Here is a 20,255-nt window from a genome sequence, read left to right on the forward strand (position 1 = left end):
GCCTTCTTACGTTGGCCGGCAAAGCCTCCCCTTAACAAATCCCGTCTGGTCCTCCCCAATCGCGTCCGGGACGCAGTCCTCAATCCTTGAGGACAAGATCTTAGCCAACAATTTGGCGTCTACATTTAATAGGGAGATAGGTCTGTAGGGCCCGCATAACTCCGGGTCCTTATTCCGCTTCAGGATCAATGAGATACTGGCCTGTGACATTGTTGGGGGAAGCCCCCCTCTCTCCCTCACCTCATTAAATGTCCTCATCAGCAGTGACTCCAGCATCTCAGAGAACTTTTTGTAAAACTCTACGGGGTACCCATCCAGTCCCGGGGCTATACCTGACTGCATGGCCTTCAGCCCATTTGCTGTCTCTTCCAAATCGATCGGGGCCCTCAGCCCTTCTACCAAGTCTTCATCAACCTTCGGGAACTTCAGCCCCCCTAAGAATTGCCTCATCCCCTCCGTCCCATCTGGGGTTTCCGACTCAAACAGCCTGTTGTAGAATTCCTCGAACGCCTTATAACAGGTACATAGCAAACAAATCAGCAGTGGTCTTAGTGGAGTACAGAAAGATCGGGGATAACTAAAGAAAATATAGGAGTGCAAAGAGGGGTCATGAAAAAGAACTGGTGGGTAGGATTAGGGAGAATCCCAAGATATTCTATAAGTATATTAAGGGGAAGCGGATAACCAGGGAAAGAGTAGGGCTCATTCGGGACCAAATGGACAATCTGTGCATGGAGCTGGAGGACATTGGTAGGGTGTCAAGTGAGTACTTCACATCTGTCTTCATTTGGGAAAAGGAGGATGTAGGTACAGATTTCACGGAAAGGGACTGTGAGCTTCTTGAGTCATTCAGTATAGGGAGTGAGAAGATATTGGAGGTTTTGGTGGGCTTAAATGTGGGTAAATACCCAGGTACGGATGAATTGCATCCAGGCTGCTGTGAGAGGCAAGGGAGGAAATACAGGGACTCTGACCCAAATTTTTAATTCCTCTCTGGCCACAGGAGAGGTGCCAGAGGATAGGAGGACAGCGAATGTGGTTTCACTTTTCCAGAAGGATGATAGAGGTAAACCAGGGAATTACAGACCAGTGAGTCTCACATCAGTGGTAGGGAAACTATGGAGAAAATTCTGACGGATAAATTAATTTCCATTTGGAAAGACTAGCTTTGATCAGGGGCAGTCAGCATGTCTTTGTCAGAGAGAGGTCATGCACAACAAATTTGATTGAATTGTTTGAACAGGTGATCGGGTGTGTAGATGTAGTGATGATTTTTATATGGTAAGAAGTCTTACAACGATTCACCTGAGGAAGGAGCTGCGCTCTGAAAGCTCGTGTTTGAATCAAACCTGTTGGACTTTAACCTGGTGTTGTAAGACTTCTTACTGTGCTCACCCCAGTCCAACGCCGGCATCTCCACATCATGATTTTTATATGGATTTCAGCAAAGCCTTTGGCAGGTTGAGGATTATAATGAAGGTAACAGCACATGGGATCCAGGGTAACTTGGCAAGTTGGATCCAAAACTGGCTTAGTGGTAGGAGACAGAGAGTGGTGGTAAAGGACTGTTTGTGCGACTGAAGGCTGGTGTCCAATGGCGTACCACAGGGATCAGTGCTAGGTCTCTTAGTGTTCATGATATATATAAAACATACAGTTGAGAATGTTGGGTGGTGGGGGGTGTGGGATATGGGGATGGAGGTTGATAAGTAAATTTTCAGATGACACAATGATTGGTATGGTGGTTAATAGTGAGGAGAAAGGTTTTGGGTTGCAAGACGATATAGGCAGGTTGGTCAGATGGGCAGATCAGTGGCAGATAGAATTTAACCTTGAGAAGTGCAAGGTGATGAAGACAGGGGAGTACTCAATGAATGGCAGGACACTAGGAAACTCAGAGAAACAGAGGAATCTTGGGGTGCTTGTCCACAGATCCCTGAAGGCAGTTGGACAAGTTAATAGGGTTGTTAAGAAGGCATATGGGACACTTGCCTTTATCAATCGTGGCATAGATTGTAAGAGCAGGGAGGTTATGATGGAATTGTATAAAACTTAGGTTATGCCACAGCTGGAGTGCCGCGTGCAGTTCTGATCATCTCACTGTAGGAAGGATGTGGTTACACTGGAGGGGGTGCAGTGGGGATTCACCAAGATGTTTCCTGGAATGGAACATTTGAACTATGAAGAGAGACTCGATAGGCTCGTGATGTTTTCTTTAGAGCAGTGAAGGCTGATGTCTTGTTATGCTCTAAACGTAGCATAAGCGGCTTCCTTGTGGTGCACTTGACAAAGGAAGGTTCAGACGTGGAGATAACTTCAACACGTTTATTAAACTATTTACACTTCTATTACTCGGGTTCGGCACTACTGCTAATCCTACTATAGCTACGCAGACTGACTACCAGTCTGCTACAATACACGTGGTGGGAGTGATATTGAATCAACCCTGTGTCTCTACTCACTGACTGTCTCCACTGGAAAGAGGCAGATCATGTGTGTAGTGTCCTTTATATATGGGTTGGTGTAATGCCCTCCTGTGGTCGTGTCACCTCTGTGTGTATCATGAATGCCCATTGGTCGTGTCCTATCTAACTGTTCTATTGGTTGAGTGTCTGTGTGTCATGTCTCTGGTGCTCCTTCTAGTGTCTAGCTAGTCTACATGTATTTACATTAACCCCTTGTGTGTTTACAGTGATGCACATCACCACAGCTGAGGGGGGACCTGTTTGAGACGTATAAGATTATGAGGGATGTGGACAGGAAGCAGTTGTTTCCCTTAGTTAAAGGGTCAATAATGGGTTGGGGGGCATCATTTCAAGGTGAGGGGCAGGAGGTTTAGAAGGGATTTGAGGGAAATATTTTTCATCCAGAGGATGGTGGAAGTTTGGAACAGACTGCCTGGGAGGGTAGCAGATGCAGGAAAGCTCATAACCTTTAAAATGTACGTGGATGAGCACTTGAAATGTCATAACATTCAAGGCTATGGGCCAAGTGCTGGAAAGTAGGATTTGTGTAGATTTCGTGTTGTTTTCTCGGTGCAGACTCGATGGGCCGAAGGGCCTCTTCTGTACACTATGACTCTATAATCCCAGTTTATCCAGTCTCTCCCTATCAATTAAGTTCCTTCTCCCAGATAAAATTATGGTAAATATTTTTTCCACTTTCTCCAAGACCTCGACATCTTTTCTAAAGTGTAGTGCACAGAATTCAACACAGTACTTCAGTTGATTCTGTTTGGATACTAATTGTTAAAAAAACCCAATAAATAACGGAAGTGGTCAATGGTTACGTACTTATGTATGGGCAGAAAAATATTAGCATGAGCCCCATTTATATAAGAGGTACCATGTTTAGATTCAATTGCTTGAAGCCACTGCTGATTGTTGCCTGCAACTTGTGTTGTCATTTCAGAAGCAATAAAATAATTTGACAATTACTTGTTACGCTTCTGTTCTCCAGTAAGAATTTTCTTTAGTCCCACATGGTTTGCAGTAACAATTCTTCACCTGATTTTTTATAATGTTGGTTGGCTGATGGAATTACAAGGCCCAGAGCAGTTAGAAGCTGGGCTCATTGAGTGTTAAATCTTACTACATGTCCTTGTCCTTTTAGGTGCAGCAAGAGAGAAATGAAAATTGTACTTAGTCTATCTAACACCTCCCAATCTGATAATTAGGTCAGTGTTTTGCAGAAGACTTGAGAAAAATTATTTAGTAGTTAATAAGGTGTGGCTTAGCAATTTATGAAATAGAGTAAAAACACATCAGAGATAGGAGACTGATTGGACGTCCGGTGACGGCGGGCGGGAGGCAGCCGCATATTGGAGGGCTCCCGTTCGGGTACGGCATTTTCAGGGATTAACGCCCAGTCCCAGGGGCTACAGAGGCGGCAAAAGCAGGGAGAAGGCACAGTGAAGAGAAATGTCAAAAACAAGTAAAAAAAAACGGCCGTAAAAAAAGCAGCTGAAAGTCCGTCGGAGAGTGGAAAGGTCACCGCGAGGACGGCAAGCAAAGTGGAGGCTGGGGCACCAGGGGAGGCCGCATTGCCCACGGCTGAAGAAATGACTAAGGTGATGGCCGCAGAACTCGAAAGGCAGTTCGCAAAGCACATGGAGGCGATGAGGAAGATGGGGACAGTATTGAAAGTGCTGGCGGTGGAGGCGATTGCCCCGGTGAGGGCGGCGGTATTGAGCGCAGCGGCAGAGGTGCGGGAGCAAGGCGAGGCGCTGATGGAAGTGGAAGAGACATTATTGCAGCACAGTGATCAACTTACCTCGATGGGGAAGGAGATGCAGAAGGTGATAGAGATCAACAAGGAACTGCGAGCCAAAATGGATGACTTGGAAAACAGATCTAGGCGACAGAATCTGAGGATTGTGGATCTTCCCAAAGGAGTAGCAGGCCCGAGGCCGACTGAGTATTTTGCCACGATGTTGGCGAAGCTATTGGGGGAGGGCGAATGACCCCTCCCAATATGAACTGGATCGGGCTCACCGGTCGTGGAGGCCTGTACCAAAGGAGGGTGAGCCGCCGAGAGTAGTAACTTTGTGTTTTCGTAGGTACAGCGTGAAGGAGAAAGTCCTGTGCTGGGCAAAGCAGAAGCGGGTGTTGCAGTGGGCTGGAGCTGGTATACGCATATATCAGGACTACACGGTGGAGCTGGCGAGGAGGTGGGCTGCCTTCAGCCAGGTGAAGAAGGCACTGTACATCAGTAAGGTGCAGTGTGGCATAGTATACCCAGCTAAGTTGAGGGTGACCTACAAATCCAAGGACTTTTATTTCGGGACAGCGGAAGCAGCGGAGGAGTTTGCGAAGGCAGAAGGACTGTGGCGGAATTGAGAAGTGGGCATGTATCGATGTAGCCTCATGTAACTATTTTTTCACTGCAGTTGGTGTATGTGCTAAATGAGCTAACGTTGTATATACTTGGACAAGGGAAGAGATGGGACTTACGCTTGCAATAATGGTTCTTTTGGGGCTTGGGTGTGTATGCGGGGTCTGTGTGCTAAAGGGGAGTTCTTGGTTTTCCTGGGACCGGGCCAGGGGGAAAGAGACCCAGTCGGGGGCCACCACGCTGGCCAGTTTAAGCCGGCCAGTGAACGGGAGTGAGGTGGGAGGAGGGGCTGCGGCCATCGGAGCCCGGCAGAACAGGGCCCAATGAGTCTAGCCGGGGTGGAAAGTTGGGGGGAAGGAACAGAGGTTGGGGGAAGGAGTTTTGTAAAAGGAAGTGGAGGGGAGGAGTCGGGGAGGGGGGGGAGGGCTCGCAATGCGTGGGTGTCGTGTACGGTACTCTTTCGGGGATTGGATGGCATTGAATGTTAGGTGGGGGGGACTCTATAGGTTAACGGTGACAATAGGCAGCTCCTGATTCCTTTTTTTTCTGTTTTTTTTTCTCCTTTGATTGTCCCGCCGTGTTTTGTTTTATTTGATGCTTATATTTCCCGGGGGTCGTTGTTTGGGGTGATGGGAGGATGGGATCGTTGTTATTGATAAGGGAATTGACTTTGTATTTGTTACCGTTTACTGTTTGTGGGTGGGGTGTAAACTTTGAAGAAAATGTGAAAATGGAGAATAAAAATATTTTTTAAAAAAGAAAAAGGAGACTGGTTTGCACCAACAGTCTCTCACACATTGACTTGTTTTCATCAGGGGGAAGAAGATTGTGAGGTATCGTGATCCAGATCTTTGAATGTTCTTTTACTTTTCAGGTGGAGAGCAGTTGACGTTGAATGACCAATCCACATCTGAAGAGGAAAAGGAAAAAGAGACACAGAATGAGAAAGACGAGATCGGTGAATTCAAATGTGAGAGCGAAGAGGAAAATAGTGATGAAGCATTAACTATATCAGAGCAAGTATATAATCCAAGTGCCAGTGTCCTACCTACTCCTGTAGAAGATGGTGGGATTGACTTGCTTTTTAATAGCCACCCACCTGGGAACCAGAGGGATGAAGGAGGTTCATATGATGATGATGAACTGGATGCAAATGAAACTGCACTTCTGATTGCCAAGGAGGAAGAGCTAAAGGAAGTCAAGCGAGTACTCACCAGCAACTTTGAATTGTTGACAAGCAACAAACATCTGAATGCTATGGCAAAGTGCTTTGTGAAACTCCTTCTGGTGGGCTTTGGCTTGATGCTGTTCGCTTTCCCACTACTTTTGGTCTTGTTGGAGTCCGACATTGATGCTTCATTTTTGAGGGAAATTCGGCAGACGCCCGAGTTTGAGCAGTTTCACAATGAGTACTATTGTCCACTTAGACAGTGGCTGGCATGTAAAGTATACTACATCCTCGACAAACTAGGCAGCTCCTGAAACCACACCAGTGTCCAGTTGGACTAAGTAACAATTTGTGACAACTTCTCTGAGCAAAACTTATTTCTGCTGTTTTTACTGTTTTTATGTTTTGTACCTTTTTAATGTGGTTAAAAAGTATTTCAGGAAATTTTATTCATTTTTTTGAAGTGAAAACTGCTCATGAAATGATTGAATTGTAATATGCAAAGTAATAAGTGTGGCATGAAGGAGTTTTTTGAATCATTGGTAAGTTTTTTCTGATATTCCAAGATTATTGTATTTGTATGTGACTACTCAGTATTTTGTCTTCATTCTTCCCAAGATGGATGCAAGATTCCAAAGGATCTATGGAGATGAATAATCGTTATGGTAATAGACCCTGTTTGTATGTTTGTATAAAATGTACTGACTGGGTTATATATGGTAAAATGCATGGTTTTCGAAGGTGGGAGCTTAGTCGTTATGCAGATTCCAAAACAGATCAATACTTTGTTTAACTGGAAATAACCTGCCAGGTCTTCAGTTATTGGAAGTACCCAATTCACTGGGGGTAAATTCCCATGGATTTTCTTCCACTTGTCCAAAGTAACTTGGGGAAAAATATAATGAAAATGCTGTGAAAGCACTGGAAAAAATATTCACAGAATTCTATGGAAATTCATCCCCTTGTAGTTAAACTTTTAATAAACTGAGAGGTTTTCACATAGGAGCAGACGTGAGATAATGAATGTGTGACAGTAAAGAGAAAATTAGGGTTCATGAAAGGAGACAAAAGTTGCCAATGTTAGACAAGCTCCAAGAAACTGCTGTGTTCATGTGAAGTGAGATTGTGAATCATAAACTGAGGAGGACAACCAACTCAACTCTTCATTTCATAGCATCACTTCATTTACATTATTGTGCAAACTGAATGCTTATCACAAGATACTTTTAAAATCTGTGATATTGGATTCCACATAGTTTCAAATAGTTGCACATATATTAACAATGATAATATTCACAGCAGAATAATTTTTTAAAAATGGATTAGGGAAGAGATTTAGGTTGACATCCCCCAGCAGTCAGCACTGTGGGCCGTTACCTACACCGAGTTTATCAGTGAAGAATCAGCCAGGGATTGTGGTAGCAGCACTGCATGGCAAATCCCCCCCCCCAGACACACACACACCCGTGAGATCTTTGAAGGGAAATCTGGAATTACTAACTAGCTTCTGGATCTTCAGGCAGGTTAGCTTAAATGGCTAGCGGTAGTTCAGAGTAACACCAGAAATGTGGGTTTGATTCCCATTCCAGCTGAGGTAGACTTGGGGCCTGCCTGTCCCCTCACCCTGCCTTGTAGTTAGTGGAAGGCAATGGCAGACTACCACTCAAAAAAACAGCTTAGAAATCAGTTCAAGATGAATCGTTCGTCGACAATGAACCAAGGACCTGCCTTCAGGCAGAACATGCATTACTTACTTCTGTGTACTGGCTCAAATTTCAAACTGCAGAGATGCGTCCTTTTCAACATATCGTCATATGAATAAATTCAATCAAATTTACCTGACAGTCAAAAGTCAAAAACAGTATTGTTGGAAAAATAAATAAAGTGAAACTTTGAGCAGGATTTACCGAGCACCCCACCTAATGTTTTTTGGCAACAGAGGCAGACCGCAAGCGGGATTTTCTGGTCCTGCCGTTGTCAACGGAATTTCCTGTTGACTGTACACCTTGTTGCCAGGAAACCCGTGCACCATCGGTGGGGCTGAAATATCCCTCTGGTGTGGACAGCCGGTAAATTCCGCCCATATATACAAGAAATATTTTCAAATGACTACTTCTGAAATATGAATGAAAAAAAGCTACTTTTGACAATTGATTGTGCTTAATCAATTGTGTGTCTTCGCTGCTATCAAAAAGTACAACAAAGAACTTTCACAGGTAGCCATATAAATAATATTTGAACTGGGTTCTTCTGGCAAACATATTTAAGTGATGTTTGGAAGTACCACATACCTCAGAAATTCAAGAATATTAATTTTATTTCCTCTGTGACTGGAATAGGGGCATCACTGGCAACACCAACATTTGTTGCCCATCCCAATTGCTCTTAAGAATGCGGTGATGAACTGCTGCGGTCCATGTGGAGTGTTTTTGGAGTAGCACTTAACCAGGAAAATGGATGTGAGTATTCCATGACATTCCTGACTTGTGCTTTATAAATGGTGGACAGGTTACCCATTCTCAGACTTGTTCTTTCTGTCACAGCATGTGATTTGTCTGGTTAAGCTTCAGGTCAAAAGTGACCTCCAAGATATTGTTAGGTGTGGAGGATTCAATGATGGTAATGCTGTTGAATGTCAAGGGAAGGTTGTTAGATTCTCTCTTTTGGAGACAGTCATTGCCTCACACTTATATAGTGGGAATGTTACTTGCCAATTATTAGTCAATGTTGTCCTAGTCTTGTTGCATAGACCATGTGTGAGAATGTAGTATCACACTTAGCACAAAGCAAGGCACAACTCCCCGACCCCCATTTAATTTCAGATGCTGGGCAAGGGTGGCAGATGTCTCAAGATTTAGAGGTAAGAGATGTTTTTCTTTCAGTCAGACAGCAACCTGCTTGTCGTTCGTGAAACCTGTCCTAGCCTTCAAATTATACAAAAAACAACCAATGCATCACCATCCTCCTTTTATAACATATGGCTATGGACTCCCTTGAAAAAGATAAAACCCAACCTTGATCTGAGTTATTGGGAAGCAAGACATTTATATGTACACATGAATTATGACATGGGAACCGTCACTCCATGATCTGGTTTACAGTGCATTTTGCACAGCTGTGATTTAGTACTGGTTTAAATCAGGCTTGTTCAATCTTTCGGGTGGGGGGGCCACATTTCAATTTTTTTGTCACTCAAGCAGCTAACGATCAAAGTTTGGTAAGATAGTTTCCTACAACATTAATCTTGAAATTCAAAAATTTTAATGTTAAAGCAATAAATTTCAATGAGGAGTAATTAATAAAAAGGCCCATTGAAACGGGTCAAACAGCAGAGTTCATCAAATAACTTTTTTTGCCTTTTTGCTTAAGCAGAGCTAGAGAGAGAAAGTGACTGGCACCCAGGTTCACCCCGGAAGGGGTGGGAACCAGGCCTTGCTAAGGGATTGAGTTTTACAAACGTTGACCGTGCATTCACCTCTAGTGGTGCACATGCTGTGTGGGCCTCGGCAGAATTCATACGAAAGCAGGTTTTGGAAGCAAGTGTCTGGGGTTTTCTCCTCTCCTGACCTGCTTTATGAATATGATTTTGGGGAGGGAAATGAGGAAGGTATGGTTTGTGTTTCTGACTCACTCCCAAGTCTTGGGGTTCTCCCTCTCATTCAAAATCACTCAAATGCACCTACTCACATACACATACTCTCTCACTCTCTCCCACACATGCACACACATTTCCTCTCTTTCTGTCTCACACACAGGGTAGGATGTTACCTGCCCCCCCCCCCCCCCCCCCCCCCCAAGCAGCGTGTTGTCTCGTGACAGAGGCGACTTACCATTGGCCACAAGGGAATCTGCCATGGGGGCACTCGTTTGGCAGGACCAGAACTTCAGGGTCAGAAAACCCCACCGACAGACTCTTTATCTCACACACACACTCTCTCATCTATCATACATGCACACACTCTCTCTCACACACACTCTCTCTCTGTCTCATACACACGCTCTCACACATACAGACCCTCACACACACACACACTCTCACAGACTCTCTCACACACATAGGCTGGGAAAATCCCATCGGCAGGAATGGCTGGAAAATTCCGGCCACGGGCTCTTTCTCACACGGACAGTGAGCAGGTATAGTGTTCCTATGACCTTGGTGAATTTATCTGAAGAATAACTGAACTATGCAGACCAGGAAGATCATGGACGTAAATCCTGGTTAATGCTAATTTAACTGATCTCGGCCAAGGTGCTAAAGTGGTTGAGAGAACTGACTTCAGTCTTGAAAGAGAAAACTGGCCTGGGCTAATTAGCAACATTTATGTAGCTGAGGAAAGAATTGTGTATGGTTATGACAAACCTTTTACTTAGTCGGTATGGTACTGGGAGGGTGCCAGGCACTTGCAGGACCATAGCCCATCATTGAATTAATACATACATATAGTAAGGGGGGGGACCTGTTGATTAAATTGATAAAGAAAAATAAATTCATCAGCGGATGATAATGTTGCAGTCCCGTTTGATAGTTCAAGTGATGGTGAGAAAGGATGACAATTTAATTTGAGCCATTGAATCAGGTAATAGTTTTATAATTCATTCCCAGGAATTCATGTTCCCACGTCAAAGTATGGAAAATCAAACAGTAGACCAGTAATGTGAGAATTTTAATTTATTTTATAACAGTAACAACTTGCATTTATACACCTTTAATGTGCTAGAAGCATCCCAATGGTGTTTCGCAGGAGTGTTATTAGACAAGGTGGGGCACTGGGCCACCCAAATGTTTGGTCAAATTCTAACTTTTAAGGAGCAACTCCAAAGGAGAGAGAGGTGGAAAGGCTTCGGAAGGAAATTCCAGAGTTTAGGATCTCAGCAACTGACAGGTGTCACTGCCAATGGTGCAATGGTTAAAATTGGGGATGCATGAGGAGAATTAGAGCAACGCAGAAATCCTGGCAGGCCTGTGGTTGAGGAAGTAGAGGAGGTTACAGAAAGGGAGGGGTGAGACCATCTGAAGCTGAGGATAAGAATTTTAAAATTAGTATTGCCAGACTGTGGGCCCACACAGGTCAGTGAGCACAGGGTTAGGGTCGAAGACTTTGTGTAAATTAGCATATGGGCAGCAGAGGATTGAATTAGCTTAATTTGCTAGAAAGGAGGATGGCTAAGAAAACCCAGATTAAAGTGTAATTAGTAAAGTAAAGTCACCATCGGCCCCGATGACAATTTACTGCTTCCCCTTTTGAGAGGGAACTGGCTAACTGGTGGTGGTTTAACCAGAGGATCACCACACCTCAGGACAGAGACTCATAGTTGAGAAGGTGGGGCCTTCATGAATAACCTCAACCAGTACAGGAATTGAACCCGTGAAGTTGGCCTTGCTCTGCATCACAAACCAGCTGTTCAGTTAACTGAGCTAAACCGGACCCCATGTGTAATTAGTATTTCTTGTTCTACAGTTTTTCAAATTTCAAACATTTGCCTCATTATTCCTTTGGCTGCAGTTCATTATTATTTCACTAGGCTGCTAGTCTAATACATGGGAGGTCTTGGAACACAGTGGGTAGCATCCCTGCCGTGAGGTAGGAAGCTCTGGCTTCAAGTCCCACTTCATGACTTGACCATGGAAGGTGTGTTCATAACATAGCTGAACAAGTTGACTATCTGCCTCTAAGTACTTCCAATATACTTGTTGACGGACAGGAGCATTTCCTGGACAGCCAAACTACAAATGGCATTGGCAAACAACTGCAGTACTTTGACAAGCATAATCATGGATCAATTGAATGGAAGTCCATGGTTGCCACTGCCTTTTTAGGGTGCTTCTTCATGGTACCGGAAGGAGGAGGAGTGTAGCACAGTGACATTTTTTCACATAGTTGTGTGCCGAGAAAAAAGAATTAATGAAAGCCAACATTCGGTGTGAAATAATAAACTAAATGGTCAGGATTGACAAAACTGTTGCAGTCTACCTTAACCATTCTGTAACCTGAATGATGGACTATTTAGTATTGTATTCAAATAACCTTAAACTATAAATTCCATAGCTTAATTAATTAATTAATTAATTACTCAAGAAATCAGTGGGAATCAAACAGTTGTGCTGATGATGTTTTAATTAGATATTCAGAACTTTTTGTATGAAGAAATGCAGTCAGTTTTAATCAATACCTGTAGTGATCTTCACATTAAACGCCTGTCAGAGCAAAGGCAAGTGAACATATTAACATACAGTAACAATATGAACAGGAACTATATATTTAAAATCCCAGTAAAGATGGGTTTTACATTCCGCGGTTGGGGTGGGGAAGTGGTTGGAGCATGTTGCAGTCAGGCCCACCTGCCCCCACTCAGAAAGACTTCAGAGGCAGCCATAGTGTGTTGAGACTGGCTCTTTTAAAGGCCTGCCTCAAGACTCTGGGACTTAATCCCACTTGTGATGATAGAAAAACAAGTAAACAGCCCTCAAACCCCATACATACTCCATCAATGCCAACTCATGTCACATCATGACCCTCCCCCATCCAGCCCATGGCCTCTCATATCCTCCATGCCAAGCTATGGCACTTCCATGCTCATTTATCCATTATACACTCTGTGCAGAACCAATAAATTCTACAGTAACAGTAGAATGTGTGCAAAAATTTAATTGTCATTCATTTATAATTTTCTACTGACCTAAAAAAAACTTTCAGTACATCCCTCTAAGTGTGTCAATCATTCAGACCCTTTAAGGTATCAATAGCTGAAACTGCAAACACATGAAATATCTTTTCTCTTGTGTAAATAAATGAGAGCAAGTGCTGTCAAGTAATATTTCCCCCTTTAATGCAGCCATTTGAACAATCTAATGTATGGCTGGGCTCTTGGTAGTCTTTGGGACTGGGTAGAGGGACATAGCTTGGCATGGAGAGTATGATAGGTCATGGGGGTTGGAAGTGGGGTATAGCTTTGTAAGGAATTATGAGGGACCTTAGAGGGTGGAGTAGAGGACATAGCTTGGCATCGAGGGTCATGGGGTAGGTAGAGAGGTATAGATTGGAATGAAATTTGCATTTCAAAAGGTTTCCTTATTCTGACTATAATTTGCGATACCTTTGAAGCACCGTGAACCTTGAGTCCTTTAAAAGCTGGCCTGACTCCATTAAACTGTAGAGGGCGAGGACAACCTAACCCTGCAATGGAAATGGTCAGGTTGGGAGTACAGGGTCCAGGCTCATGACCTGCACAAGCTCACAGCCTTAATCTGCATTTGATGAAAATTGGGGCACTGGGAACGGGGTCGGTAATCCTGGAATTTGGTCCCGGCTGCTAAACCTTTACGGATTCTTCCTGAGTCCATAAAAGTCTAGCCCATTGGTTCTATTGACCAAAAACTTGATCAAAGTATAGGTTTTAAGGAGGGAAGCAAGGTAGAGAAGCAGAGATGTGTAGGTCCTAGGCCACTGAAGGTGCAGCCACCAACAGTGGTGCAATTAAAATCAGGGAGACTCAAGAGGCTAGAATTAGATGAGCACAGATGTCTCGGAAGGTTGTAGGGCTGGAGATTACAGTGATAGGTAGGAGTGAGAGCATGGGGAGTTTGAAAACAAGGATGAGAATTTTTATATCAATACTTTGCTTGTCTGCAGTCAATGTAGGCCTGTGAGCACAAAAGGTGAAGACGTGTTGTTTTTTTATATTGAATAAATGTTGGGTACGAATAGGTATTGGTGAAGCCTCTTACAATGTGGGAGTAGTAAAACTTGTTTTTTTTCACGGATTTCTGCGTACTGGTTAAGTAGAATTTGAGGATCCATCGCCGTTGGCCAATAGCTCTAAACATGGAAAAGCTGGTCTTTATGTACTGTTTGACTTTTACCTTTATTTTTGGGATTACGAAGGTTGAGGTAATGCCGCAATTTCATGTTCCCAACCAAGAGATATTTAATGCTTGTGAGAAGCATGATCAATAAATCAGGGCGATAAAATTGTACCCATTTCTCTGATGCACAATTATCTCACTGTATGTGGAATCACCCCTTTGATTATTTTAGTAAAATACAAAATGTCCCTCTGCATCCAACTTATCTATTTCCTCCTATTATTTAAAACAGTTTAGTCATATCTCTCATCCATCCCATGAAATACATGTGTGGAAGCAGATGGATGATTAAATAAAAATGTTAGGTCACTGTCTGTGTGGAGTTTGTACATTCTCCCTGTGTTTGTGTGGATCTCCCCCACAACCTAAAAAGATGTGCAAGCTAGGTGGATTGGTCATGCTAAATTGCCCCTTAATTGGAAAAAAAAGAATTGGATACTCGAAATTTATTTAAAAAAAGAAATTAAAAATGTTAATTTTTTTAAGAAAAGGTCATAAATATGATTTTTGGAATGTCATCCTTTATATCTGTAGCAGAAAAGAGAAATAAAAAGTAGGATGAGATTCAGAGATCCCTGCAGATACTTAAAAGCATTCAATATTGAGAAAGATGCAATAACACATATCTGAGTGATGAAAATAACAAATTTGATTCCAAAGTAAAGGCTGTGTCAGTAGAGCTAAGAAACTTATAGAGGTGTAATAACTGGCCAAATGTTGAAAATATCAACACAGGTCATGCAATCTCTGAGGGGCGAATTTAACTTTTTGCTTTCAGATGTGGAGGCCAAACCAAAAGTGTGCAGTCTGCCAACTTCACCTCCACTCTTAATACACGCCAAATAAAGTGTGTTGTGACCAATTAACAGCTTCCCTGCAGGAAACCGGTCAATTATACATGCAAAGGAAGTTTGCTCCCTGACCACAAACCCTTCCCCTTGCCTCCTTCCAATCTTGCAGTTGATATCAGGGCAAGCTTCTCATGCCTATTTTTAAATGCCACATCATAATAAGCACTCGTGACTTGAGTTAATACAATAGATAATTTTTGTTCAACAATCTTTGCATTGTAATATGAATAACATCTTGATGTGAGGGTTCTAAGAATTGGCAGGTCATGTAGGCTGGTATGTCATGAGGCAGAGGGGTAACACCGCAGCCACGGCTAGAATTGTAAAGTTTCTCTGCTCTCAGAATCAGCCTTTATTAATAATTCTGAAGATGCAAAATAGATTTTCAAAATGTCACTAAAGTTCATACAGACACTGCCAACTTCTCCAGCAGAATCTGCTGGTACGTTCAACCATGACCCTTGTCTGCCACCTTTGTGTTCCCTCATCATAGCTGCTGTAAAACTCTCCCAAACATTTTAGATCCAATGCTTAACAGCTTGTTAATTTGTCTTCTAAAAATGGCAGGCAGCTGCCAGTATCAGTGACTGTTTAATTTCCATATTATCGGAGACTGGCATGAAGGCATTGGACCCAGGGTCTTCCGATTTTATGTGGGGGGGGAGGGGGGTGCATGCAGAGTTTATTCACGACAGGAAAATTAGCTTCATGTGTTTCTCTTCATAATACAACTACTTATCTTCTCTTGACCATGGTAACACAACTGTAACATTTTTAATGCTCTTATAAAATAGTATCACTTCCTTAGATTTATATTCTATAGCTCTGCTTACACACTTAACATTATATTTGTCTTTTGTCTGCTGTGTCGTACTCCAGTAGGAGTATATACTCCTAAATCCATGGAATTATACTTTGAAAGCAACCAACTATATCATTATGTTAAATACTATACAAACCATACTCAAGTTGACATTGTTAAGTGTTTATTATTGTAAAAGTATCAATAATAAATTAATTTACTGTTAAATTAAGAAATAAGAAGGAAGTAGTAAAACAATAAAGAATACATTTTTGCCCTTTTTTGCATTAAAAAGCCACAATTGCACTATCTAATCATCTTATTTTGGCTGCAAAGGCACCATGCATCTTGATGCACAGGCTGAAGGGATCAGCCCTCATCATTATTATCATGCTGTAATTAAATATTAACCATAAATGTTGTATTCAACAAACTCTATTTCATAAATTCTTAATATTAAATGGATCGTTTGAAACTTCGACTGTTTAAAACTAGGGCTGTCCCTATTGATGAATTGCTGTAATAAAATTTCAATTATCTTCTTCCGATCACTCCATTAAAACAAATAATTAAAGAAAATCAATTGGCAAGTCAAACTAATTCATTAATAAATGCTTTAAAAGCTTCAAGAGATCTTCACTAGTGCTTGCCTCCAAACAAAGACGCAATAAAATGGTACATCTTTGGATAACAGAGAGGCTATTCAAAGCAGAACATTTCTATTCACAACGTATTCTGCCCTTTGTACCACCATCTTGTTCGGTGAAATTGTAAAATATACCAAAAATTTGTGTTTAAAACTGTTAACATTACATTATTGCATTCATTAATGAAAGTTAAATGAGCAGTGAAAAATGCATACATGGGAATCATTTATGTGAAACTGTTACGAACTCTGTTGGATAGCAGAGATAGAATGCATAGTCTATGTTCACAATGTGGTGTTTTTGCTGTGATTTGCTGTGTAAGTAGGAGTGGTTCATCGCTAAATGTTGTTTTGCCTGCCTTTATAAACAGAGCTCTGGGAAAGGTGAAGGATAATTACGATAATACATTCAATCAGACTGGAAAATCGCTTGTAAACTTAGACTAATAAACTTTGAGAAGGTTGGCATTTCATATTTATATAAAAATAATGCCTGGATTGTTTTATATGTTATTACACCTATAACAAGTCAACAATAAAAGCAATTTGAACAAAGGACATTTTATTCATGTTTTACATTTTTAAAAATTCTGTTCATTTCTATGTGTTGAAATAGTTATGCTTTCCTCTATTTGAGCTTTGAAATTCCAGTGGATATCATTGGCACTGAAAACAAATTCACAACATGTTGTTAACAATATTGATCTACATTTCCTTTCTATGAAAGCTGTTTTAACTAGAAAAGTTATCTCTGCAAGAGAAAATAAGTGACTTCAATACCATTTCAAATTAAGTACAATTTTGATAGTAGGCAGCATTAGCTATTTGCTTTTGAGTAATTATTGAAAAATACCCCATTTCATGGCATCAGCAAGTCAGCTTTTTAAATTTAGTAAAGCCTAATAACTCTAGCATCCTGACAAGCTTTCCACAGCTTCCACCTTCTGTCAATTACAGCTCTTCCAAAGCTCTGCTCCCTGTATCCTAACTTGCATCAAATCCTGCTCCACCAGCACTCTTGTTTGCTGACGTTCACTGGCACCTGGTAAAGCAATGCCTCAAATTTTAAATTCTAATTTTTGTGTTCAAGTCCCTTCATGACATCACTCTAAGCCTTCAGCAATCTCTGCCGTTCCTCCAATTCTGGTTTCTTGTGCAGTTCTGATTTAATTTGTCCCCCCATTGGCTGCCTGGTCTTCAGTTGTCTGGGCCCGAAGCTCTGGAGTTTCCTCCCTGAACTGCTTCATCTGTCCTCCTGGGGTTCTTTATCCGTTGGTTGGGGGTGGTAAAAGCCTGCCACTGCTCTGTTAAGAGTCTGAGTTGGACAAGATGTGGCAGACCTTCCCAAAAAGAAGCAGCAAGGGGCTCCCATCGGCTCTCCAGCCAGCAGCTGAGACCCCTGTTGCCTCCACAAGATTCTGCCTTTTGTACCGATATTAATAATTTAATATTAACTTTTAGTCATTAAATCCATATTGCCTCCCCCAAAATCATGTTTCCACACTCCAAGGCCAACAAACATTAAAATGCTAGTGTGAAGTTTTAAATTTGGAGAACACTTCCTTCTGCCTTTGATCCGTGGACTTTGCTTTCACGGCCAGCGGGCACTACAGGGGTATGGAGTATCTTACATGCACTGTAACAATAGGATGTAGGTCGGATGTTCCCTTGATTGGGACATTTTATTTTTTGCTGATGTTAAGCTTCTTTTCATTTGGTTAGCCTATTTTCCTTTTGTATTAGTAGTGCCTTCAGTATCACCCTTATTCTCAACAAAAACAGGCCCAAACTCACCAGACCCCTGGAACTAAAATGATTGCACCAAGTATTCTTTACATTTGTTCTGCTCCATGGTTTCCCACAATTACAGTACCTAATGGTGCTGTATTTTTTAAAATCTGCAACGTGTCTACCATCACCTCTCATCCAGACTGAACTGCAAACCTTTCTAGAATATGTTTTAAAAGACAAAAGTACTCCTCATTTCTACTGTGCCATTTCTTTATCTCCACCTGGCCCCATGGCTGTTTCTTTTCAGCTGTCCAATCTTTCTCCATTACCTCCATGCAGTCCATTCATCTCCTCCCACTCGTCATGCTCTATTATTTATCTCCATGCAGCCAATGACTTCTCCAATATCTTTCTGCAGCCAGTCCTTCCGATAATATTTACTTGCAAAATCTCACCTATTTAGTTTTACCCCTTCATTCCACTTTATCATTTATCTCTGTCAAGAATATATTCAAACTCCTTTTTGCCTACACTTCCTGATATCCTTTTTCCATTATGAATGTGAATGAAGGAACATAAAATAAATACGGAATGTACCATTTTAAAATAGGGTATGATTTTTATCTTTTGAACTTGACATAGTTGTCCCATGACTTCTAACCTACTTCACCATGTGTTATGGAAGACAGGTTACGGTAGGGGTTATGATAGCCGTTATCATGTTACTATACTAGTGATCTAAAAGGCTGATCAAATGATTCAAATACATATCCCACCATAGCAGATTGTGGAATTTAAATGTAATTAATTAAATAAACATGGAAAGAAAGACTTTCACACATATAAAACATTTCATATCTACCAGACACCTCAAAGTACTTTACAGCCAATGAAGTACTTTTGAAGTGTTGTGACTATTGTAATGTCAGAAACATGGCAGACGATTTACACAAAGCAAACTTACACAAACAGCAATGTGCGACCAGATAATTTGTTGTTTCATGATGTTGCTGGAGGGATCAATACTGACCAGGAGGATATGGTGGTACAGTGGTTAGCACTGCTGCCTCACAGCGCCAGGGACCCAGGTTCGATTCCGACCTCGGGTGACTGTGTGGTGTTTGCACGTTCTCCCCGTATCTGCGTGGGTTTCCTCAGGGTGGTCTTGTTTCCTCCCACAGACCAAAGATGTGCAGGTTAGGTGGATTGGCCATGTTAAATTGTCCCTAAGTGGGGTTATGGGGATAGGGCGGGGGATTGGGCCTAGCTGGGCTGCTCTTTCAGAGGGTCAGTGCAGACTTGATTGACTGAATGGCCTCCTTCTGCACTGTAGGGATTCTATGGTTCGATTTTGACCTTGCGTGACTGTGTGGAGTTTGCACATTTTTCCTGAGATACCCTCAATTACGACTCAGGAGAGAAGATTGGTAATTCAAAGGCTTTAATTACCAGAGAACCGGACAGCTGCCGAGAAGTGTGCTCACAGCATGCTGCCCAGTAAGCATCATCTTATATGCAGTTTCCTGGGGGCGGAGCCAGAGGCATAATCCCCCAGGGTTCCAAGCCCGGTCTTAAAGGGCCAATGTATTAAAGGCAATGTACAGTTACAGCAGTTATACCGATACCATTCATCACATTTCCCATGTCTGCGTGGGTTTCTTCCGGGTTCTCCAGTTCCCTCCCAGAGTCCAAAGATGTGTAAGTCAGGTGGATTGGCCATGTAAATTGCTCTGAGTGCCTGAAAGGTTAGTTAGGGTTACAGAGATAGGGAGAGGGCATGGGCCTAGGTAGAGTGCTCTTTCAGGGAGTCGGTGCAGACTCAATGGGCCGAATGCCTCCTTCTGCACAGTAGGAATTCTATGACCAGGACACTGGGGTAACTCCTCTGTTTTTCTTTGAAATCATTCCATGGGTTCTTCAACCGAACAGTGGTGACCAAAGTACTGGATGTTGTAAAATTAATTGAGTGCAACTCTCCCATCTGAGACTAAGTCACATGGGGGGGAGGGGGGGGGACTGCGCTGATGAGTTATTTTGTGCTGCAGAGGCCGATGGGAAATCATGGTCTGGATTCACCGTTTTTGAGACTGTGGTGTTTTACATCAAAAAAATCGGCGTCGACCCCTCACCGATCCTACGACTGGCGAGGGGCTAGCAGCCACGCCAAGTAAAACACTCGGCTCCCAAGATATAAACGGCCGGAGAATGGCCAGGTCTGTGACCACGCATGTGCACGGCGACGACCTGCAGTGGTCGCACCATAAAACATGGCACTGGCCCGACCTAACAGATAGAGCCCCCCTGGCCACCCCCCATCCCAGAGACACTGGGAGAACGTGGAGACTCTGCACAGGCAGTGA

The 20,255-nt window shown here is 42.5% G+C and overlaps 2 protein-coding genes across 7 annotated transcripts in view; both read left to right on the plus strand.

Moving 5' to 3' along the window:
* Positions 1 to 7,151, plus strand: part of frmd3 (FERM domain containing 3) — a 277,660-nt gene extending 270,509 nt beyond the window's left edge. For all 6 annotated transcript variants that reach the window (XM_038804886.1, XM_038804887.1, XM_038804888.1 and 3 more), the window contains one exon: positions 5,708 to 7,151. In XM_038804886.1, the coding sequence (XP_038660814.1) occupies positions 5,708 to 6,315 (608 nt within the window). In that variant the 3' untranslated portion in view covers positions 6,316 to 7,151. The remainder of the gene's footprint in view (positions 1 to 5,707) is intronic.
* Positions 7,152 to 7,268: 117 nt separating this feature from the next.
* The window catches only part of LOC119970373, a 149,885-nt gene continuing 136,898 nt past the window's right edge, over positions 7,269 to 20,255 (plus strand). The window contains exon 1 of the mRNA XM_038804883.1: positions 7,269 to 8,460. Coding sequence (XP_038660811.1) covers positions 8,455 to 8,460 — 6 coding nt within the window. The 5' untranslated portion in view covers positions 7,269 to 8,454. The remainder of the gene's footprint in view (positions 8,461 to 20,255) is intronic.

This window comes from Scyliorhinus canicula, chromosome 8, assembly GCF_902713615.1.
Source record: "Scyliorhinus canicula chromosome 8, sScyCan1.1, whole genome shotgun sequence".
NCBI lineage: Eukaryota > Metazoa > Chordata > Chondrichthyes > Carcharhiniformes > Scyliorhinidae > Scyliorhinus > Scyliorhinus canicula.